The sequence below is a fragment of the Stegodyphus dumicola genome, chromosome 8 (assembly GCF_044657685.1).
Source record: "Stegodyphus dumicola isolate Sdum_Otavi_A_Nest chromosome 8, ASM4465768v1".
Taxonomy (NCBI): Eukaryota; Metazoa; Arthropoda; class Arachnida; order Araneae; family Eresidae; genus Stegodyphus; species Stegodyphus dumicola.
Window position 1 is genome coordinate 30,919,192 of NC_140775.1, and position 25,513 is coordinate 30,944,704.

General features: G+C 33.9%; 1 protein-coding gene across 1 annotated transcript in view; it reads left to right on the forward strand.

Annotated features, from left to right (window-relative positions):
* Positions 1 to 10,188: 10,188 nt before the first annotated feature.
* LOC118200102 (uncharacterized) overlaps positions 10,189 to 25,513 on the forward strand; it is a 140,949-nt gene continuing 125,624 nt past the window's right edge. The window contains exon 1 of the mRNA XM_035372026.2: positions 10,189 to 10,759. Coding sequence (XP_035227917.1) covers positions 10,693 to 10,759 — 67 coding nt within the window. The 5' untranslated portion in view covers positions 10,189 to 10,692. The remainder of the gene's footprint in view (positions 10,760 to 25,513) is intronic.

The following is a 25,513-nucleotide window of genomic DNA, read 5'->3' on the forward strand; positions in this document are numbered from 1 at the left end:
ACGAATTTGAAAGGCCAGGACATGCTATTTCCGGATAATTGGATATTTGATATCCGGCCTTTAAAGCTAGAACACTTTTTTTATGACGAAATAAAAAAATTCGTCACGGGTGTTCCAAAGGTCTGAGTCAAATATTTTCATGTCTTCGGTTATGTGAAAGGTTATAATAATTATTGAAACTGTAGTAGGATTGCAGGGAAAATGTTATCAAGTTGCTTCCGCAAGTTCCGTTAAGGTACAAAATATTTATTAGAGTATACTATTGTGATCGAAAAGATATCTGGAATAATTTTTAAAAAAACGTAAAATTTCAATTTATTGACCAGTATTTTCTATATCTCCCTTAAAGTAATCCTTCCTAAATGCAATATACTCATGCCAACATTTTTTCAAATCGTATAAATAAGTTTTAAAGGAACTTTCGTAAAATACCTTCAGAACTGGCAGCGAATTTTCTTTTATTTCACAATAGGTTAAAAAAAATGGTGAACACGAAGTGGCGCTTTCAATGCATAAGGAAAAAAAATCGCGCGGTGACATATTAGGTAAACATGGAGTTTGCTTAGTCGTGTTTGTCGAATTTTTCGCCAAACATTCACTAACAATAAAAGCATTGTGAGAGTAAGTGCAGTATCTTGTGCAAAATCTGTGAATTATCTCGCCATAGTTCAAGTCATTCTCTACGAAGTTTTTCAAGCAGATATCATAGAACATTCAAATCGTATTCTCAGATTGGGAAAATATCATGATGCATAGTACTAATCTTTTAAAATGCCTTGAAATTTCAAATTATGTAAGAAGTTCAGCTATTCCCTGCTATGCTCCTGTGCATGGGCAAGAAAAATTCATACCTGTTTAAAAAAGGGTAGTTAGTTTTTTTTTTTTTTTTTCATGTTTTGGTAAGATCTTATTGCAGACTTTTGTTGTTTAAGTACTACATGGCCCTCAAGCAATTAAAACGCATGCACACACAAAAGGATCAAGACATTTAAAATGAATAATAAAAAAGAATATTAGCATTTACGTAAGAGGGGAAATGTTAGAAACATTCTTTTGTCCCTTTAAATGGAAATCGAACTTTCCTGGCATACTTCCAACAAAAGGTGTATGATCAGTGGGTGGATTGCATAGCTGCAAATTATTATAATTTATGTTCACGAAGGAACGGAAGGAAATTCATTCGCATTACACGTAAAACTTATTTTGGATGAGCCAATGAAATTTTTCTAATTTTTTAAATTTATGTTATACCTTTAGTCATCAGTCCTCGACCATCATAAATAGAATATTTTCGTTCGAAGTTTCGCTTTATAGCTTGGCCCTGTATTTTATGGTTCTTGTATTATAGTTTGTAATAATAAGACTGTAACTGGCCTTTCACAACATACAGGCGCGCATAATGAAAAAAGAAAGGGAAAGAAAAAAAAAAAAAAAAAAAAAAAAACCCTTAAAATGCCCTTTTCTTGCAAAATAGAACTTAATTCTCAAAACTAATTTTAAGGCCAATATCGGCATAAACTTGGTTATTTTACACATTTTTACAGAATAGCCATCAGTTTCACGAGAGGGAATTTTGCTGTAGAAACAGTGTTATTAAAGTGTAAAAATATATTGCATAATAATCCCAGGTAAGCATTCTGCTTATCTAGTTCCAGTGTATTAGATTTTGCGAATGTGCTTCCCGGAAACAAATACATGAACAGAAGTTAATATATGTTATTGCAAATATCTAAACGCATCTCAGAAACCCAAGTAAATTTACATTCTGCTGGCTATGATAATTGTAAAATGCAAGATCACTTAATCGTGTGACTTGTTAACTCAGTTGATAGAAAAAAAATAAAGCGTTCTTACACAAGATTGTGCGTAGGCAATAAGTAAAAATCTTTTAAAATATAGTGATTTTTGAGTGCCTGGTTGTTTTGCTCTATGTTTTTCTCTATATTGCTATGGGGAGATATTGATGAAATAAGAACCGTTTTTATTTTAAACAAATGGACTTGCATAAATAAAAAAAAATGGGGGGGGGGATAAAATTGTCCTATCTGGGAATGGCGTCGAAAAATCTGCCATGTAATTTATATTGCAGATATTAACACATGCATCTGGTATTTGAAAAACAGATAGAAATAATTATGAAAGACAAGCTAAAAGTAGATAAAGTGGTTAGCTTTCTGAGGAAAACTCTGCATCTCGAAGATAACGCTTCGGTGACAATCTTACCCGGCGCCATTTCTTTCCTCCCTTCTACTATTTTCTTTTGGATGAATGAACCACAGTTCTCCAACAAGTGTCACAAGCTTTGTTTATGTTTTGCGTCTAGGTTGCGCGCTTAGTAGCAAGTGAGCGCTGTTTCTGTTTATGGGTGTTCGGTCCGTGGGGGTAGAAGGCGAGGTGAGGTGTGAGGAACATCTCCCTCGGTCTCGGATTCCGGGATTCTAAATATAGTCAGGACAGCCGGAGCTTCCATCTTCTTCACTGTTCAACCACTGGGCCCTTGTCCAATGGGGTTGCCAGCCGCCTCCAGACTGTTGGCGCCAAAGAATACGCCAAATTATGTTGTTGCAGGTAGAACAGGTGATTCGTTGAACTCTATTCCCTCCAAAATTGTAGATTTTCTTTTATAATATTGCTTTATCTAAAGTATAAATGGGAATAATGTCTGCCTGTTTATATATCGGCTGTATGATGTGTTGCGACTGTCGTGGTGGGGACCAAAAACGGCAGCATAAATTTCAGTAATCATTGAAACCATATTGATTTTAAAATTTTCAGTTAACTTCTATTTATAACGTTAATTTTAATTGTGTATGCTAAGAAAGAGAGTATGAACCTCTCAGGAAATATTCATTTAAAAATATTTATTCACCTAACTCTCAGAGTGAAGGAATGAAAATGAAATTTTCGCTCTAACTTGCCACAATACCTTTTTCGAGAAATTGAAATCGATCTAAAAAATTCTGCAAAAAAAGGGGGATACATTCATAATTTTGCGAGATTTAGTTAATATTTTAAGACTTATTAAATTATATACTTGATTAAAATACCGTCGATGCTGCACTTTGGAGTGCTGTCTTGATTACATATTTTCAGATTAGCATAAAAATTAAGATATAAAGTTGTGTAATATTTTACCATCAGTTTGCTGTTTTTTCAGCGACTTGCAGCCGTGCAGTAAACGCTGGTAGTTAGACCCGAATTCAGATCCCAGCTAAAGCGCTGCTAGAATAGAGTTTCTGTGGTTTTCCCATGTGTAACAGGAATATGATTGAGTTTCCCTTAACACGTTGACTGTGACGGAGCAAACGCACGTTTTGTACCCAGATGGCCGATACGAGTTATCTCGTATCACTCTTTCTATATACTGCTATTCACTGCGCATTGTCCTGTACTCATACTGTCGGATATTATTGCATTATTGTTAAGTTTCAAATAATTTGCACGTGCATTACCACAATCAGAGGGTAAGCTTTTCTAGCAATACATATTTATTGTCCTTACCTAAGCGCATAATACCCACTACGCATAATCAGCAGGCATGTGCTATGAGAAGTTTAATAGTTGATAGCGGACGACTACGATTATACTCGAAATGAGCGCCCAAGGCCAGAAAACTGCTAAGGGTTATCTCATAGTTGGGCCTTAATATGACAAAAAGGTCCTTCCTAAAGGCATCCCTCCTTGCACAGAGATAAGCTTTGAATTCCTTTGCCTTAATCAATAAAGTATTTGCGCGATGTCTTCAACATGCCAGTTGAACAATACCACAGGAATATTGCTTTTTAGTACCAAAGATGTTATTAGTGCCAATTGTCACATTTTTGCTCGTATCACTTCTCAAATAAAAGGATATTTTCACGAAATGTTACCGCTATGTTGTAATTTAAAAAAAAATAATAATACAGCTAATATGAGGAAAATAATATCGCGAGTATAAAAGTTGTATGGCAATACTTTAGCATTCTGTCCGGAATTCTAAAGCTATGCTGTTTTTATATAGCATAAGTACAAGAAAGGAATGCTTACTGTTTTTATATGCTGTTTTTATATAGCATAAGTACAAGAAAGGAATGCTTACTGAAGTTAGAACGACAAAAATTTTATAATAATAAAAAAAAGTTGTGTATGTCATCGTATTAAGAAATCTCAACATTGGTTTGATGAACTCAGAGTGAAGAAAAATTAATGGCAACATTTGGCACTGTATCGAGAATTCTAAAAATATGCTGATTTTAAAAATTTTGGGAAGACTAACTTAACTAACTTAAGTTTAACTGTGGGAATTTACTGATAAGGGAAAAAAAAGATTTTTTAAAAAATAGTTGTGATGCAGTAATAAGAGGAGCTTTGTAAACTACGAGTTCAGAGAGAGAGAATAAAAAATCGTAACGAACCCTTTGGTGCTACGTTAAAATCTGAATACATTCAGATTTCCTTCCTTTCTTTTTTTTTAATAAAATTACAAGAAAAATTTTAAAGTTATTCTTAATTTCAAAACTGAGGTTTGCGAAATATCAGCTTAGAGAGCAGGCTAGTTGGTTTTCGTTTAAACATTTCTAAGGAAAACTCATTTACGTTACACATGGGCAGAAACACGAAATCTCGTTCAACCAGCCTATTTGTTGGGAACTGCTTCTGGGACAAACTTTCGGTGCCGTTGGGACGAAAAGGATAGGCATAATCGCATCCGGCTAAAAGTCTAAAGAACGCAACGGCACAACTTCTAGAAGTTCAAGAAATCATGAAAGTCTTCTTGTATTAAGCACAGACCGATTGTTATTCATAGACAATGGCATTAATTCAGTTTTGAAATCTTTTCTGAATTTCTTATTTATTTCCAATATTAGCGACGTTTTCCTCTCTCATGAAAGGTCTTTGAGAACAGAAGCCCATTTTTTGGCTTAAAATTCTACATTCTCTGAACTAGGTATGTCTCACTGCGCAAGGAATCACTGCCAAAAAATATTTTATAATTACTTCAGCAGAAATTTTGCAGTCCATCACAGAGAGAAATGCGCAGTGATAATCCTAAAAAGTGCTGATAAGGCTGATTTGGAATCGGACAGAATAGCAGCTTTATAGCTGGAGTCCTAAGAAAACGTTATTGAATAGCTAACTTCTATCTCAGTATCAAATGGTGAAGAAAAATGGTCTCGCACATACTTGAAGCTAAAAACGTTCACAGGATGTACTAGCACTAGCATCCCAATAGATTCCAATATAGACGCGTCGCTATAAATATCCTCAGAAATTTAGATTATTAAAAATTGGTTTCTTCCTTAATTTTGTTTTGAAGAAAGTACGAACTGTTGTTATGAATCAAACTTAAAAATTCATGGTAAGAGCATGAATTTTTAAGTTTAATTAACGAGCATTAGCACCTGAATAGATTCCAACATGGGCGCGTCACTATAAATAGCATTAGAAATTTAGATCATCAAGAATTCGTTACGTGCTTAATTTTGCTATGAAGAAATTACGGCCATCTTTTTATGAATCAATACATTATATTCTTTATAATGCAAAAAATTTTCATTTCAAAACTGTCACACGTTTTGATCATTATTTAAATTATGTTCTAATTTTAATGGCAGGCTCATTTTTATTTAGTGTCTTCTCACTTCGAATATCTACGTTACGGATAAATTTAGTTCTCGTTCGAACTATTTTATTTATTTATGTAGACAACAAAATGAAATGTCTCTGTCTGCTAGCGTTAATTAGATATCTGTCAGCATTTATCCAACCCGAATTCTTTAGATAGAAAGGCAATCTATTACGGAAGAAAAACAATAGAATATTATCTTCATCTGTCATTTTCTGGTTGCAGTAATTTTGCGTATGTGTATTTTGTTCTCACTAACAGTTTATTCTGTTTTATCTATCTATAACGAGCCTGAGACGTTCTGTTCTTATTTCAAAAAGTGTTTTCAAAGCACCTATGTATATCAATTTCGTATTTTATCATTTCGAAACAGTAAAAGTTATATAGACATTTATTATATTCAAATTAGAAATACTCAGTCGTGATTAATTAATGAAATTATGTCATGATATTTAATAATTTTTGTAATTTTAATAATATAATTTTTGTAATTTTCTAGAAATTTTTTGTTTAAGAAGGAGAGAAAACTTGTGTTTCAGTAAGCCTATAAACAATAACTGTTTCTCCGTTGATATTTCTTGAAAACTGAGCCCAGCAGTAAGGAGGATTAGATCAATCAAGAAGACCTCCACAAAGGCATTTCCGTGCATTTTGGGGGAAAGACCGCTTTTCCTTTGCGGCATTTGAACAAACAAAGTCCGCACACATTTAACAAAATTTATTTAATAGCTTCCGAAAATATGTACATTGCTGGCCGTTAAAATTACAACACCAGGAAGCAGATCGCCTCCTATGAAGAGACGAACAGTTACAACCATACCTTTTCCGGGATTTGAATTCGGGCCCTTCGGTATCGCAGTCAGGCTTCCCTAACCACTTCCCGCCGAGTTGATAACCAATTCTGCATGGATATATCTATACCTGGGTCGGAAGCCAACTCAGCGGTTTACCTTCCCTAACCATTATACTGATTGGATGGCTAAAATCACATGATAGGAAGAAGAAGTTTGGATACTCAAATAATTAGTATTTCAGCGCATTTAGACGACGCAAGAGGGAAAAACGACATCTGAATCACTGCATAAAAGAAACGTTGTGTAGTGGATTTCTCATTCGGAAAGTGCTTTGTAAGGTTAGAGTTTGCTGAGAATATAGTGTTATGCGTCAAATAAGAGGAGGAAAAGCTTACCAACAAGTTTCGAAATTCAATAGAGGCAAGATCGTTGCTTATCGAAAGTGTAGATTATCGTTCCGTGATATCGTCGGTCGCATTGGTCGACATCCAATCATTGTCATGCGAATATGGAATCAATGGATTCCTGAGGTCATACTGAACGGCATGCAGTATCTCAACGCCCTCCCAATACTAACGCCAGAGAGGACAGACATATTTTCAGATCAGCCCTGCAAACTCGTACGACCACATCACGGACCAATAGTCAGGAGATGGGCGTGTTTGCAGCACGCCCAGTATCAACTCGTAAGGTGAGTCGACGTTAGCAGCAGCGTGGATTATCAGCAGGGTGACCATTACTTCGGTTTCCCTTGACAGTCCAGCATAGAGAGGGACGGCGACTCTGGTGCACCAAACGACAAAGCTGGGTACAGAAGTGGCACAATGTTGCCTTTTCAAACGAGTACCGGTTCTACGTGCAGTAATCTGATGGCTGTATACATGTCTGGAGGCTCCTAGGAGACTGCATGTTGCATGCTGGCATTCGATATCGGCATAGGGGCCCTGCACCTTGTGTGATTGATTGAGCAGCCATTGGGTAGACGACATGCACACTTCTAATTCGGCTGGGCGGTAATGCGTGATGCATGGACTATCAGCACGGCGACCATTACTTCGGCTTCCCTTGACAATGCAGGATAGAGGCAGACGGCGATTCTGGTGCGCCAAACGACAAAGCTGTATACAGGAGGGGCATAATGTCGTCTTTTCAGACGAGTCCCGGTTCTGCGTGCAGTGTTCTGATGGCCGTATACGTGTCTGGAATGTCCGAGGAGACCGGACGTCGCCTCCTTGCATTCAGTATTTGCATAGGGACCCTGCACCCGGTGTGATGGTTTGGGCAGCCATTGGGTACAAGAAACGCACATCTCTAGTTCGGATCGACGGTAATTTGAACATAGATGGGTACATTTCTGGTATCTTACGTCCAGTGGATGTGCCGTATCTTCGAGCCTCCCAAACGCCACGTTCCAGCAAGATAATGTAAGACCTCATGTTGCACGTCGTGTTCTGAACTTCCTCGACACGCAAGTTATTCGATTGCTACCCTGGCGTGCACGGTCCTCAGATCTGTCTCCCATTGAAAACATTTGGTCATGGGTTGCTGAGAGACTGACCCGCCACCCTTCTTCAACTAATATGATTGATAAAGTGTGGCATAGATTTGAAGCAGCATGCAATGAGTTGCCCGATTCTGTTATCCAAGCTCAGATTGACACCATGCCTAATGTAGTAAGGGTCGTTTTACCTGCCAGGGGTGGCAGCAGTTTCTACTAATTTCGCACCCCTGTAAACCTCCAAAATGCTTACAAATTTAATCATTTCGTCTTCATGCCACACTGTTTACGTGCAATAAACATCTTTTCGGTATTTGTATTTCTTCATGGTATTTTAATTTTAATGGCCAACAGTTTAATTGTCTTATATTAATCCTTTTGTATTACTTAAATTTACTAAAAAATAATAAAATTTTGTAAGTGAATGAACAACAAGCTTAATTTGTCTAAGAAAAAGTTCAATAAATTGGAATCATTGAAAAAGAGAAGAACGACAAATAATTAGAGTTCTAGAACGAATAACTTAAATTTACATGTTATTGTTTGCCAGTTCGTAAAAGGTATAGCGCTAACGAGAAATCGTCGCACTGTCGTTTCATAATATTTTATTATTATTTTTTACGCTATTGGAATTTTTAAAAGCTCTTAAAAATACATAAAATGGGAAAAAAATTAGGTTTACCTATAAATTTACAAAAGATTAAGTACTAAGTCAAACATGCGGTTTTCATTTATAAAAAGTCAAAAGGAACTGGGATATCGAAAAACGGAAAAAGTTCTATGAAGTGCATACGATATTTTTCAAACGATTTCTCGAATACACGTTTTGTTAAATATTGTATATTTAGCTTTACAGCGTATTGTCGATTATCCAGGTTAATATCAGGGAAGCAAATCATGGATAATTGAAAAACACGGATGATCCAACCTGTTGCACGCATATTGTTTGTGTTTATTTCTTTAAAAAATTAATTATTCTATCTTGTTTTTGAGAACGTCTAAATAATTGTCGAATTTCACTGCGCATTTTTCGAAGGGTATTTTATCAGTGGATTCGGCCCCATCTTTGCTCGAAACCTAATAAAGTTTCATCAGAAGGTCTGTCTCGGACTAATTACTGTCTCGAGACTAATGCAACTGTCTATTTGCTTCGCTTGGTAATCGAGTAATCCAGGTAATCGTTAAAACTAAACTTAATTCATCGGTTTTTAGAGCTAGCTTGGTGTGTTTTTTTACTCACTCTCGCGCACAGATTGCATGTACATGCGCCTCCACGCAAGGATAATCCGCACCCTGATAATCGAGAGTACACTGTATCTTGCTTTGTTATATCTTGTAAAGGAGGAAGTAAAGTAGGCCTACGTAGTTTAAAGCATAAGACTTGTATAAAAGTGTTCATATTTCCTAGTTAGTAAAATGTGTAACGCGGTTACAAGCCATGTTCCTTTAATAAATTTTCCACGAAGACTTCCTTCCCTTTAGAAAGATACCTTGGGGTGTTTTGCGATACACACCAAACCGAACCAGTGAATCAGTGAAACTTTTAGTGGCCGAATGTTGATAATTTGCCTTTGATTTAATACACGATGGCTCAGCAGCCTAGTTGGATGAAGTTATTTCTCTTTCTCTTTCTTTCCCGTCCAGTGTAAGTATGCTTAATGTAAATATGAGTCATTTTCCCTTAAAAAATCTATCATAGAGGTTTTTCTTTCGTACCGAGTGTTTTCCAGGATTTAAGTAAATAATTAGTTAATCTTGAAATTACACTGATACATTACTTGTTAGTCCAGAATTCAGGAAGGATAGCTCTGCAGAAATTGTGCGTATTAGTTTTTTATTTGAATAATTAAAAAGAAAGTATTCTTATTTGATATTAGGAAGAATAAAATGTTTAAACAGAATAAAAAGTAAATATTTTTATAACAATTCTTTTCCCTTTCGTTATGATATTTATATGGTAGTTTAAAGTACTAAATTGTGTCTTGAAACTAGAAAGAGAATGACTAAAAATATTTATTCGCATGCTTCCTGATGTATTACGATACATTTCGAAACTGTGACTATTTAAAGATAGCTGGTTACTCAGTTGCTTAAAATAATATCCATTTCTTTATTCTTTTTGTGAATTACAGGTCTTAAGCGTCATTCAAATGTATCATCCTTCCGCGCCATTTCATTCAAAAAAATATGCGTCCCGTGTGTGTTGAAAATTGTCGCCAATAACGAATAACAGCCAAATGTGGCTGTTATCTTCATCTAGAGGACTCTTCGGGCACACCCTAATTTCGAACTTTGTTTTAGTTGCGATGATTAGACCGCGGATCGTACGAATTTATCTGTTTTGCCTCTGAAAGAAGCATTATTATTTGTAGCGCATTTTGTTTTTCGGCCTTTATGACTTTCGAAAACTGAAAAATATTAGGGGTGTTTTTTTTTTAACAGATGATGTTTTCCTGAAAGCTGGAAAAATTTTTCAAAAATAGGGAAGAATTTTTAATATTTGGAGAAATTCATGTGAAGGACGTTTGCGTCAGAGGGCACAACGTGGTTTATTTTTAGATACAACTTCCTTAAGGATAACTTATCCAGAAACGTTCTGGTAGGGATAATTAATTATTTTTCTTTAGATCATTTGAAGAAGACTTTTGTTTGGATAATTCTGTAGCAGATCATTGGATACACAAATTCAGTAACTATTGATTCAAAAGGCAAAGTTTTTGAAAATAAGGATTCCAAAATAAGGATTATTCTCTTTGATTTGCTGCATGTTGTGAAAGATTCGGATATTTTCCAAAATGTGCAGCATGGTTTTTCCCGGAACACCTGTAGGACCAACGTTCAAAGCAAAGGCGCCAAACGCTGGTAAGTATGCCACTCTGTTTATTCTTAGTGTTGTGAAGTGGTCGATGGCATGCGGTAGTACTTTCCAGAGGTCCACTTAAGACTAAATTAGAAAACGGAAGACTTCATTGCAGTTATAAGTTTTTTATGTTTTTAGAAATGGGTATGGCAGTCCCACTAGGTGAAGGAGAGTTGCGAAGAAGAATTATTCGTTGCGACATTTCCTAATGAGGTGAAATATATAGATCCTAGATTTGTGGTTTGAGAAGGAGGGACAGAATGATGCAGTTTTTAATAGATCATAATTGTTCTACCCCTTGCACTTTTATAAAGCTTTTGTGATTGAAAGAAAGTAATTAACTCTGAAAAGTTTCTAATTGTGATTTGCACTTGTAGAAATTACTGTCCTAGAGAAAAATTACATATCCAGCAACGTTCTTTATAAATTAGAAAAAGTTACAGAAACTGTCATTGTAATGTTCACCAAAGTGCCGTTCACAGAACAGAAACTTCTGATTTTTGAGAGGCACAATTGTTCTTAATGATGTTTTTATCTGATATAATTATGAAATGGAAAAAAAAAAAAAAGGAAGTAAAAACAAGATTGAAAACTGTAAAATTTACAATGAAAAATTTTCTCCAATTTTTTGCAAACTGCAACAATTTTTCTTATCCTTTTCCTCTGAAATAATTGAAGAATTTTATGATACCACGGAATCTGCACAAATACAATACTTATAACTAATTGTGATCTGAAAACTGTTATACGCAAAATCCAGTAGTAAATGCAAATGTTATTTTGCGTTTTTTAAAAATTTACAAGTATTGGGATTTTAAGCACTTCTCTTGTCAAATCAAGTCTTTCATTGTCATGTGACATGCACTTAAATAATATAAATGAAGTAAGATTTAAATTTTGCTATTTTAATTTCCAAATTTTTTAATTATCCAGAATTCGTTACATTTAGTGTTTTCAGCCCAAGAAAATAATGATGAGCTCTAAATTATGCCAAAGTAATATTTTGCTTATTTAAAACTGAAAATGTCCAAAAAAGCTTTTAACCTTACCAAAAACGTCAGTTAAGAACTAAACTGACCTATTCATGAAAAACGAAAACAAGCGACACATTAAACCCTCATGAAATTATCCTACTTTTTGTGAAGCACTTAACGTAAGCTGGGTTCCAGAACTAGCTTAAAAAGAACATTTAATTTTTCCACAGCTTGGGTTTATAAAAATAAGTTTTTAATCATAATTTCTTATTATTATCTCGTGGAACCCCTACCTGTATCTCGTGAAGCCGTGATTGCGAAACCTTTTACTATAGAAAAGGTTAATAACGAGACCGATACTGAACCCTGAGAGTCGATGAAATTTTAAAGGGGTTCAATGGTGACCAAGGGTTCAGTAGCCGAACATGCAGGTTTGGAGTCTTTGCAACCGGTGGAAGATTAGCCGAAAGGGAAAATAATGTATTTTGACCCTAAATTTCTCCCCCACCCACCCACACAGAAAGTGAAACGTAGCAGGTTGCATGATCCCAGTGATACAAATAGATATATATATATATTACTTATTTTGTAAAACTTATAATTAATTGTTTATTGATATATAGATATATCATGTATATAGTAAGGAAGATATAATTTAAAATAAATATAAAAAGAACTACACATAAAATTATTTAATATTTTTAAATATATAATTTTTATATATTAAAAATTACTTATATTGTAAAATTGATAATTAATTGTTTATTGATATAAAGATATATCGTGTAGAGTAAGGAATAAATCATATAAAATAAATATAAGAAAAAAGTACACAAAAATTATTAAATATATTTTTAAAATAGACAATACTTTTTAAATATATAGTTCTTTTATGCAAAAAGTGCAGTATAAAAAGTTAACATGCGAGAACACAAGGAAATTCCAAAATATATATGAAAAACGCGAAACTTCCTCAGTAGATGAAGTTTTATGTACAAGCTGCTTACAAAATTTAAAAGACGATTTTAATGTTCTCGTTTAAAACACAAAAATTTTTAATGGGCCCAATATGGTTCATAGAATTGCTGAACTGTGATCTGTCTGATCTTGATTGTATTGAGAAAGGATGTTCAAGCACAGGTCTTTTTCAAAATACATGGCTGCTGTTAAGTTTTGGAATTTAAAATTCATTAATGAAATGGAATTTTAGTCCAACTAGAATCTGTCATTTTGTAATTGGAAATCTGATTACATTTGTAAAATTAAAAATTTGATGCAGAGACCACATGACGTCCTTGTTACTGCCTGTTAAATTATACACGTTTTTTGCTGCTCTTCGTTTATTTTCTCGACCTATTGTAACTTAATTAACCGATTCCTCAAAGCAAGTTTGAAATTAAATATCCCGTCAATTTTTCTTTTACGGGAGTCAAACTTCTTCCAATTTTATTTTGTCATAACGGATATAAACCTTTCCCAAATATAATATAGGAACCGGGAGATCGCATTAAATGTTAAGATTTCGATATCTGTCGAATTTTTTTTTTTTTTTTTTTAAATTTGACATTGTCCAAATATGAATATTTTTGCCATTTAAAACATTTCTGTATCTGGAAGTATATGACTACGTCCCGCAATTGCGAAATAAATGTCGAGTAACGACTTCTAAGCCGGTTAGGTATAGGTATGCATATATATGTATGTTCCATATACAAAATTTATATTTTTGAACTTAAGGTGCAATATATATCCCATGTTCTATATACAAAATTCCAAAGTTCTACAGCTAATCGTTTTTGAGTTATCCTAGATACATACATACCTGCGTACAGACGTCATGGCAAAAAAAAATTCCTTTTGAATTCATTTAAAATTAATTTTACAATCCATTTTGTAAAAGGGAGTCCTTTATTCTGTTCGTACGTGCAGACGTTACGTAAAAAAAATCGTCCAAATGGATTCGGGAACGGTCAAATGGATATTTCTGTTGAAATATGATAACCGAAATCTTTCGCGATTGCAATACTTCCTTTACTTCATACAAGAAAGAAAAATCATAATACAAAATATAATTCGAATAAACCCATTTTTCTCAAAACGTTATTTGTATTTTTATGATATTATATGATGTATATTACGCATAAAAATGTAAGGGGGTCAATGAAGAAAAAGTGCCATCAAGGTGAATGTAAAGCAAGAATTTATATTAGAGAGATACTATGCTCTGATACAAAATGGGGTAGTGTAACTTCTTAATGAAAGAAAAGAAATCCATTTTTTTTATTTTTTCCAGGTACTGGTTTTGGTGCTTTGCAACGACAAAATTTTCCTTTGAAATCTTTCGTAACCTGAAATAGTTTGAAAGGAAGAAGCAATTACTCTTAATTTACACTAAAAGAAATATTTGGGCTCTCCGAGATCGAGAATGTAACTTTAAATTGCAACGAAATACTCTTAAATTAATGCTAATATGTAGTAAAACCTGCAATGTTATGAAGGCTTAGTCTAGGTAGAGCGTTTAGAAAATGAAGATTAAATATCGCTTGAATTGTTGTAAGTTTGCTTTATTCAATTATGGCAAAGCACTCGAGGGCTGTCTGCCTAAAGAGAGGGATTCCTTCGTGGAAAACGTTTTAATGGAAACTGTCTTGTATACACGTTACACATGGGTAAAATCAGGAAAACGCATATGAAGCCAATGCGTTCGTTCACCAGGAGTCGAACCCGGGACTGAACTACTAGTGTTCAGTGACTTTCCGCTCAGCCGCTGGTGTTTTTGAACTTTAGATACCAAACCTACGCAGTGTCGTATGATACAATATTAGTACCTAAAGCTATACACATGATTTGGTGGCATTCTATTGGGCTGACTTTTTGCAACAGAACTGGAAGTAAATGATGGTTCTACACATGTACATTATGTGTGTGTATTAATGCACCATACAATATGTGTAGTTGTACTGTATGTTATTTTATTGGTTACAGCACATTAATGTATCGATATTATTTTTTTCTGTACGTAATATGTCAAAACGTCTCATTAAATGTGTGTAAAGAAGCATAAAGCGTTTTGTTGCAGAAAAATAGCTTATTCTCGCTCATTTTCTCAATAAATTACTGAAAACATCTATTCATAAAACATGTTACTCCGTGTATATCTGTAGTGTATTTATATGTGTGTAGCAAGTGGCCGGTTGGTGTCGTGTTCAGCCAAGAGTTAAACCAACAAGCTGTTAAGACAGCTGTGGCTATTTAATCTCATATAATGATTTCAGGTTATGCTTTTTTCATCGCGTGTTATATCCTCATGTGATACTTAACACCTCACGACACAGTAATTGTTTGTCATGCTTCAGTAAATCCTTCTTTATTTTTTCTTCGCCTAGTGAAATATAATCAGCCTTTACTGAGTATAAATTTACCTTGCGTGCGTTTGCGTTAATTCACGAAACTTGAGTGGAAGTTTCACGCATGTTTTTGAAGCTCCGTTAACTGTGTGCGCGTGATTGATGTGCCCTAGATTTATTGTTTTGATAAAGTAACTAAGTATTTTTTTTTCTAAAAGATGTGCTGCAAATTTTAAAATCCTAAATCGAAAAATACACGAAATAGAAATTTTCTACTTTAACTTGTTAGGCAATAAATAATATTCTTACAGAAGAAAGATATTCCACTCTGTTTTGAAGTGTCCTGTTGTATTTCATTTACTCAAAAAATCCAGAATTCAGTTCCTTTTTTCTTTTGTTTATATCTGTATGTAGTGATGTATCTTTGTATATCAACCAATCCAGCTTATTTCCACTATCCCGTTTAGAACTCGCATTAGAAGCCATATGTTTGGATAAATGTCAAAATAAATCGGCGCCAAAATGCTATTGAAATAAAAATAACATTAACTTAATAGTGATAATATATAATTCAATAAATGGTTACAGTGAAATATAAACATCTTATTCGTATAAGTTTTCACCACACTATTTGGGTTGTTGATATTAGCACTGTCTGACAGTTTGGTACAGATTCGAATTCAGGATAAGGCATGGACATTTGCGGTTGTAATGTCTTTGGGAATAATGGAATTTAAAATCCGTTGAGCCGAAAGTTCTTCCGAGAGGTTTTGTTAGAAAGAAAAGCGGCGTGAGACCTTCGAATTCCATCCTTGCGGACTCTCATTCAAAACTAGAATGGCGATGATGAAGATAATCCTCGTGTGCTCTGCCTAAACCAAATAAATTAAACGAATTTCGTGGTGTTTGTCTGTCAAATTCTTATTTTCTAGAGAGAAAATTATTCTTTGCATAAATTGTCTCTAAATAGATACAGTTATGCCTTGAAGTATTTGGGTTTGATTTGTGCGAATCCGTTTTACATAAACATTTTTTCGATAAATATACTGGAAAATGTTTTCAAAGTTAGCATCAGTTTGAGATCTATTATTAAAAATTTTTAAATTTGTCACCTTTAGTGCAGAGATATCTGACGATTTTCTACGGTGAAAATGTAAATAAAAGTACATAATCTCTATGAAGTTCCGTAGCTGTCTGCTGTTATTATGATAAGTCTGGATGTTATGGTAAGCTCGGATATTTGTAGTTGCTTAAAATGCCGTATTACACTGGCTCAGCATCATTTCAATAAATCTAGGTAATTAGTCATTTTTTTCATTATATTTAATCATTGCAAATCAGTACTGCATACATTAAAAATTACAGTAAGTCTTAAGTGAACTAAATATTTGTGATTGCGACGGTGGGAAAAAATAAATAAATAAAAAGTTGTAATTGTATGATAAACCCGTCCCCCAATGGCGGTCTGTAGCCGTTTATATGCGTTGGCCACTACTAAAGCCGCAAACGGTGGTCTGTTTATTTTTCATAGAGGCACCTAATATAGGTGAGCCACCATTCCTTCTATGACGGGGACGGACAAATTACATCCATGCCTTCTTCGGGACTCGAAGCTGGGTCTTTCGCTGCGGTAGTCAGACTCACTAACCACTTTGCCGTCCGAGCGGCCTTGCATGGTAGGTAATTGTAAGTTATTTTAATACAGCAATATTTCAGATTCTATAATATGAGTGTAGTTTTATATGTATGAAAATTTACTAGCAATGATTCATAAATGCATACTATAAGCAAACACAAAATAATTATATCCCTTGCATTTAAATTGCTGTTATAAAGCAATCTATTGCTTCGTTACCAGTATATTATCTTTGTATTACTAAATAAAAATACAGTTCTGTTTAATGTAAGAACAGAATATGTAATATATATAGCGTTCAGAATTTGGGAAAGAATATGCTTGTTGCAAGACAAAGTTGATTATCTTTGTGTGAAACTTTCTTGATGTACAGTTAATAACTTTCATCAGCCATACACTTACCAGATTTAAATCCGATTGGACATGCATAGATCCCGCTAGGATATTGATTTACATTTCTGCAGATTTATCGTAAGAAGACATTGTACTATCTTTCTTTATCCTTCTGTGACAGATGATAGTCTTCTTCACAGAATAGTGTGCCTAGATTATGACAGAACACTGTTATCCATAGCTGAGGAATTTTAAAACTCCAGCTAAAATCTTTTTTGTCGGTTAATCCCCTTATCCCGCTAGCAATCTTTGTCCTTCTACCCTTATGTCACCTTTGTCAGTCCAGATTGCCTTTTTCCTGTAAGTATTTCGGAACTGTGTAATTCAGTTTTCTGTGTTGTTAGAATCGGCTGGCTATGGGAGACTTCTTCACACTGACACGGTGCATATAACTTATCCCATATAACATACCAGAATTTCAACAATTTTTGGAGTGCAAGATTCAGTTGTTAGCAAATGTGGGCAAAATGTAATTCATATTAATATGCACATCTTGATTGTTTTTATAGGCTAATCAACTGATGTGATCAGCACATCACTGTCCTGGCTTCTAGACTATGTTAACCGAAAAACCGCGTGAATCTTCCCAAACTCTTGTCTTCCGATCACGTGAGTAAAGATTGATCACATCATAGAATGTATAAACATCTCGATAGTCGTATAGTAAACGCTTGGTCGATTGAACGAAATTTACAAGATCTACATTTCTGAAGAAAACAAAACTTTAAAAATAAAATTTGTGTGTCCATATTTCTGAAAAGTTATTATATTAACGAAATTTCATAAAAACATATTCTTTGGTATCATGTGATTAGGCTTCTTAGATGAGAAAACTTAATAGACTAGAATTTCATATTCTGAAAAATTAATATTTACCACATGAGTTTTATTTTGAAAGATCAAACTTTAGTTCTGTCAAAGTTAAAAATTACTAATAGGGGTTCGACTGTAATTTTTATCCTTCCCTTAAGAAATGAACTTTCACGAAATGCTCTGATTGTCTTGTTCTGCATTATTTTGCAAGGTTGTATAGTTTATATTTTTTTATTGTCATGTAGTTTCTATATAAAAAAAAATATTGCTGCTGTAAAGGATATTCAATATATTCCAGTTTTTGCTTGATGTTATTATTTTTAAATTTGTCGAAAACCATACTTTCAGATTTTGATACTTTATTACATATAAACACCTATTTGAACTTTTAAATTTAAAATTTATTGATGAAAATTGTAATGTCAAGTAGTAATTTTTCTATCTTCAAATAGCTAAATCTTTTTTCTTTCATATGATATAAATTTTATTGGGAAATACTTTAATTTGTGATAGATATTTCCTAAAATAAAATTTTAAATTCTATTTATTTTTAAATTTGATTGCCAGATATTGCTGAATAGTTACTCTCGATAAGAATACTAGCGCATGCAAAAAAAAAAAAAAAAAAAAAAAAAAAAAAAAAAAAAAAAAATAATTTTATAGGAAATAAATACTTTATACTTAGTTTCTTCCCATTAATAATTTATTTAATAATAATAATAATTCTTTTGAAAAAGGATCTCAACAACTCCACTTACTAAAAAAATATATTATCATTAAGATTCATATAGTTTATACTTACCTAGCTTTCAATTTCCCTGTAAAACTTCTTTTCTAGTATCGTTATTACCTTTAGTGGTAGCATTTATCATCATTTCATCCTTTTTTAAGTATTAGTTTGACTATATATTTCGTAATGGTTTAAAGTAGGATTAATAAGAGTTATTATTTAACTATGGCAGCTACGGAAAACACAGAACACCATAAGCCACCAGGTGTGGATAGCGGTAGGTCTTCATTTCTAACTCCACATGCAGAAAGATCTATTTCAGCACATTCAAAATCACATTTTAGTAATACACATGGAGATATATCAGATCCAGTTATAACAGATAGTACTGCTAAGGACGTTAGCGTTAAAGTTTCAAATGGACAAGATTGTAATCCTGCTAATTTTACTTCCAAAGATTCTTGTTCCAGTGAATTTACTGATTCTGCATTTGAATGCTTAGAAAATTTAGAGGGTATCCTTTCTTGAGAGAATATTTCAAAGAAACTCTCTAAGACACTAAGATCTTATTTCTTGGATATTTTCAAAATTGTAACAAAACAAAATGCAGTGATAGCGCAACTCCAAGGACAATTGGAACAATCACAAAACATAGAAAACTATTTGCAAGGTTTAGCGGAGGTAAAAAGCAATGGAATTATTCGAGAGACTTATGCAGAGAAGGCTGCAAAGACAGTGCACGAAAGAAGTCGATCAAAATCTAGACATAAAGGTCAGAGCGAACATATCCTGCTGGTTTGCCCAAAAGAGGATGGATCAACATCAGAGAATACAAAAGAAAAAGTTGAAAAATATATAAGTCCTGCAAAACTCAAAATAGGAGTTAAAAGTGTCAGGAAAATTCGCAAAGGAGGCATTCTAATTCAAACCAATAAAGAGGAAGAACTTAAAATTCTGGAGGATGCAATTAAGGAAAATGCAAAATTAAAGGACTTGGTTGAACCAAAACAACCGACAAAAATTAATCCTAAAATCATAATCTACAATGTAGAGGAAGGTTTTAAGGAAGAGAAAATTGCTAAACTTCTAAAAACACAGAATCATGAGCTACGTGATGCGACCATGGAAATTAAATTCAAAATGAAAAGTCAACATGGATATAATTGGGTTCTCTCACTTGACCCCACAGCTTTTAAGTCGATAATGCAGTCTCAAAAGGTTAATATTGGTTGGACAAGGAAAAACATTCGTGAGTATATCCGAGTAATTCAATGCAAAAATTGTTTAGAATTTGGTCACACAAAAAGATCTTGTACAAGAGAACAAAGATGTTTCAAATGTGGTAAAAGAGGACACCTTAACAAAGAATGCAATTTTCTGCAAGAAAAATGTGTCAACTGCAAACGTGCTAATAAGCATTATCGTTTGAATTTGGATATCAATCATTGTAGTGTAAGTAAAAAATGTGCAAGTAAGCAAAGAGAAATGGATCTGTTAATTAAAAAGATTAATTATGGATATAGTTAAAATAACACAGTTAAATTTACAGCACTCACGGAGTGCAAGTGCACAATTAAAAGTTGACATTGAAAATATTCCAAATTTAAAAATAGCTTGCATACAAGAACCTTACCTTATTAAAAATTCGGTAAGTGGATTTCCACAAAGATATAGGATCTATTCTCACCAAATACAAGCAAAAGCTGCAATAATTGTGAAAGAGAGCTCTTTTTCAATCATTCAGATTTTCACAACGGAGGAAATAACAGTAATCAAAGTAGAAGGGTCGCCCAATTTTATATTAATCTCGGTCTACTGTCCACCAAGCACAGAAATTGATCTAATATTAATTACATTAGAAGGAATAATAAATGATGCAGGTGATCTTCCAATAGTTATCTGCGGTGACTTTAATTCGAAACATAGTATGTGGGGTCCAGTACCAACAAACCGTCGTGGAACACGAGTGGGAGACTTTCTAGCAACAACTAATCTCACAGTTATTAATGAACAAAATAGCAACCCGACATTTGTAGGTCCTCTGGGAAATTCATGGATTGACTTAACTCTCCTCAAAGGGCTACAAAGTTTAAAAATAGAAAATTGGGAAGTTGATCCGAGAGACACGTTAAGTGACCATAAAGCAATTAATTTTGAAATTCACATGGATATGAGGCCTTCTTCTCCAAAACTCAAACTGAGAATTGAGAACTCTCAATGGCTTACATTAAGGCAGGAGATAACAGATCTTTCGTGTTCAGAATTTAATTTGAATCCTGATGCAGAAATTAATTCTACAATTAAAGAAATTTCAGAAAAATTAAAGACGCTCTTTAAACAACATTTAAGGCATTTACCATCTAATAAAACACACAAAACTACAAAAACTTGGTGGAGCCATGCTCTCACACAGGAAAGAAGACAACTAAAGAAATTGCGCAAAAACTATCAAAATGCAAGGAATCAAGATAGGAAAGATAAACGTCAAATCTACAATAAAGCAGCGGCGGCTTATAAAAGAAATATATATAATGCCAAATTACAGGCTTGGGAGAATTATTGGGAGAATTTAAAACTGAAATCTCCCTTTAATACTTACTACGATATAGTTAAAGAAAAGGATATAAAGCCCTTAAACTCTGTAAAATTAAAAGGACAGATGGTAGTTGGACAAACACAGTTGAAGATACTCTACGCTATATCATTTGTGTTCACTTCCCTCAGGACAATATTGACGATGATAAGGAAGAACACAGAGAGATAAGAAATCGTTCTATGATAACTCCAGACACAGATGATGATCTCCCAATAACTACCCAAGAAATAAAAAATATAAAATCTACAAAAAGAGGAAAAGCGCCGGGGGACGATGAACTTTCCATAGATATCGTAGAAGAAGTCTTTATTGCTAATCCAAATCTAATGACTCGAATTATGAACAGATGTTTAGCAACTGGTTACTTTCCAGAAGAATGGAAAATTGCTAATTTAGTGCTTTTTCAAAAAGAAGGGAAAGGTGTTACAAATCCCAATGCCTACAGACCCATTTGCCTTTTATCGGGTTGGGGGAAGATTTTAGATAAGCTTATTGCACGACGACTAACTCATTTTTTGATTGCAAAGAAAATACTCAATAGCCAACAATATGGTTTCACAACGGGTCGTAGCATAATTGATGCAGTAAATAACCTAGTTAATGAAATTCATAACAATAGAATAAACAATCTTCATACTTGTGTTATTTCTTTAGACGTTGCATCAGCGTTCAATAACCTTTGGTGGCCTGGATTGCTATCAAGGTTAAATGAAGTCAAATGTCCAAGAAATCTTTTTCGCATAGTTCGAAGTTATTTGAGTAACCGAAAAATACAATATAAAAGAGATGGAGTCAATATCTCACATTCTTATCAGAAAGAGGCACCTCGAGGTTCCAACCTAGGGCCCACTTTATGGAATATTTTGGCTGATACAGCTTTAAATTTAGAATTTGACACAGGCGTAAAAATTCAAGCATATGCTGATGATTTCTTAGTCATCATTTCTGGTAGCAACAGACTGCGAATTGAAGAAAAGGCTCATAGATCTTTAGAAAAACTTAAGCACTGGAGCAATAAATATCACCTTAAATTTAGTATTGATAAAACCAAATTAATTTTGTTTCCTAAAGGCACTAAATTACATAGATCGCCTCCACGTATTAAGTGGGACAACATTACCATCTCAAGAAGTTTTACATTAAAATATTTGGGTTTTATTCTTGATCAGAAACTCACATGGATTCCACACTTAGTACATTTAAAGGAGAAAACACAAAATTTAATTCATAAACTAAATCGGATCATTTCTCAAAACTGGAGCAAGAAAGGAAAATTACTTAAAATACTTTATCTCAGAGCTATCGAGCGATTATTACTTTATGGGTGTCCCGTGTGGTTCACGGGAACCGTACGCCAAAAGCAAAAACTTTCACAAATATAAAGGTCAGTTCTTTTATGTATTACCAAGTGTTATTCAACATCTCCCACATCAGCTCTGCAAGTTCTCTCGGGCCTTATGCCTTTAGACATAAAAGCTGAGATGGAGAGAAAATTCTTTAGACTAATTCATTATAAGGAAAACTTGGAAATAAGCAATCTTGTTATATGGTACAATACCTTAGAAGAAAGAGTCCCGCACTTCCACACGCACCCTGCTCATCAAGACATACTTCCCTGGTATATAAATACTCCAACACAGAAAAATATCGAAATCTTTACAGATGGATCTAAGATTGGTAAACATGTAGGTGCGGCTTTCGTTATGTACAACAATGGGCACGAAGTTCATTCAGAAATTTATAGATTAAATGATACGGCTTCCGTGTTCCAAGCAGAGGTTCTTGCTTTAAAAAAGGCACTCATCTGGATAGGTTCCACAATAACTGACAACATTCCTATTCGTATTTTTACAGATAGTCGTAGTTCCCTTCAAAGTTTAAATAGTGATAAAATTACGAAAAGAAGCATTCTTAGCTTAAAGGAAATCATAAAAACTCTTTTAGATTCCCATTCTCTAGAGCTTAATTGGATTAAAGCTCACATTGGAATCGCAGGGAACGAAAGAGCAGATTCCAAAGCAAAAAGAGCAACACAACAAGATCAGATAGATGTTGAAGTGCCACTTTCAGAGATTTCGGCGAAACATCAAATCCTGCAAGAATCGCTTAAAACATGGCAGCAAAGATGGGATGAGGACTCTACAGGACGTTCGACTTATGCCTTTTTTCCACAAATTTCTCTCTCTCGTATACATTCAGATCACATTTTAAATCAAGTCTTGACAAATCATGGTAAATTTCCGCAATATATGCAAAGATTTCATAAAAAGAACACAAGATGTGGCTGCGGGACAAGTGGAGAGCTTGCAGGAGCTCTCCATTACATCACGTCTTGTCCAATAACAGCAAAAGAAAGAACAACTCTTTTTCCATCGCCATTGCCTTCACTGGAAATTTTGGCAAAATGCAATTCTACTCTTAATGCCATGAAGTCAATTATGCAGCTTATACATGCAAATGACTCAGACTTTATTGTTTATCGTTAATCCTACAATGTTTATGTCATTCTGATTGTTATTTTTCTTCCATTCACTTCAATGTAATGCTCATTTATTTAGTCACTATAGTGTTTACTGTAGTGGTGTAGTGTATACACCTGCAGGAAATTGTATATCTGTTTATAAGTTTCTTTGAATTTTTCTATTATTTTGTTATTATTGTTATTTATTATTTATTTTTGTTATTATTATTATTTATTTGTTATGATTATGCTTATTATTTTTCTGTTGTGATTATTATTTTGTTTGTATATATGTTTATTTTAAATTTTACTCTGCTTTAATTAATTGTTCATTTATGTAATTTTTTTTTCCCCTATATTACGCTAGCATTGTAACTTTACTGGCTGTCCCTTCACTTCCTGTTTTAGCCGTCATGACTTCCCCCTTTTTTTTTTTGTTTTAAGTTTACAAAGCTTTTTCGAAGTTTAGCCTTTCCTCTCAGCCCCTTTTAGTCGATAGGCTTTGCTTCATTTCGCCTGTTCCCCTTCTTTTTAGCCGTAATAACTCTCCCCTTCTTAGACTAATTTTTGGCTTTTTGTTTCTTCCCTTTTAGCCGAAAGGCACCCCTGCTCTATTAGCCGCTTGGCGGCTTTTTTTTTTTTTTTTTTTTTTTTTTTAAAGCTTTTTTGCTTAGTTGACGTGCTTTGCCCAGTTTTAGCCTATTGGCTTTTGCCGACTTTGGTAGTTAGGACCTGTCTCCTCCTGCCTAATCCGGAGTGAGATAACGGAGTCGTTAGAAACGTGGATTCCAATCGTTACACTTTAACAATCGTTTTGTAACAATTAGAATAGTTACAAAACACCGCAGTTGCTTTCAGTAGCAGGAGCGGTTATAAGAGTTTGTTGTTGTTCCCTTAAGAAATGAATAAAAATGAAGAAAAGCGAAAATAGCTTAGAAAATGTGGTTACCAAATATTTTCGCTCCACCTTTGGGCGAGTGCCTAGGACCGCTGAATACTGTAGTTCGATCTTAACAAAACAAAGTGGCTGCATGGTTGGTTTTTGTAGATTTCTCTCTATATAACATGAATGCGAACCAGCTTTCTTGAGAAAGGTCCTCCGGCATCTCTCTTAGGCAGATAGCCCTCGTGGCTGTGCCATATCTAAATGACATATCCTAACCCAAAGTATTTTTGACTCATGGCGTTCCAGAGTTTTTACACAGTGCTTAAAGATAGAACGTGAGCCTATTGAAGAGTCCAATTGATGATGTCAGTTTAACTGAATTAAAAATTAATTAAACACATATTTTAAATTCATAAATAGTTGATATGAAACTTACTAATTCAGTATATATTTTGAACAATTATTTTGTCGAACAAATGAACCACAATTATTGAAAAGTTTGAGGCTTTGCACATCGTTTTGAAGTTTTGGAATCAGTTTGATATAGCCGCCTCATTTCTTGTTCCATATCGAATTTTCTCAGCATATTTACTTTTTATCGTGGTGGCAACCGAAAACCCAGCTTTGCACGAACATGATGTTGCATATAAAATAGTCATCTTAGTAATATCCAGAAGTCAGTTGCCATCGAGTCTTAAGTGTGCCGCGAGACTCAGTAAGATTTTCATCTACAGAAAAAAGTTTATATGAATCTTCAAATACTTTTCAAATTAGTTGATAAACTACAAGATGCTCTGCAAATAAATATGAATCAAAATGAATATGAAATCAGCGAGAAATGAAACAAAATGATGAAGTGCTTTTATTATCGGTTGTGTTTTACATATGTGATATGCGTTATCTTTGTGCTCATTTTGTAG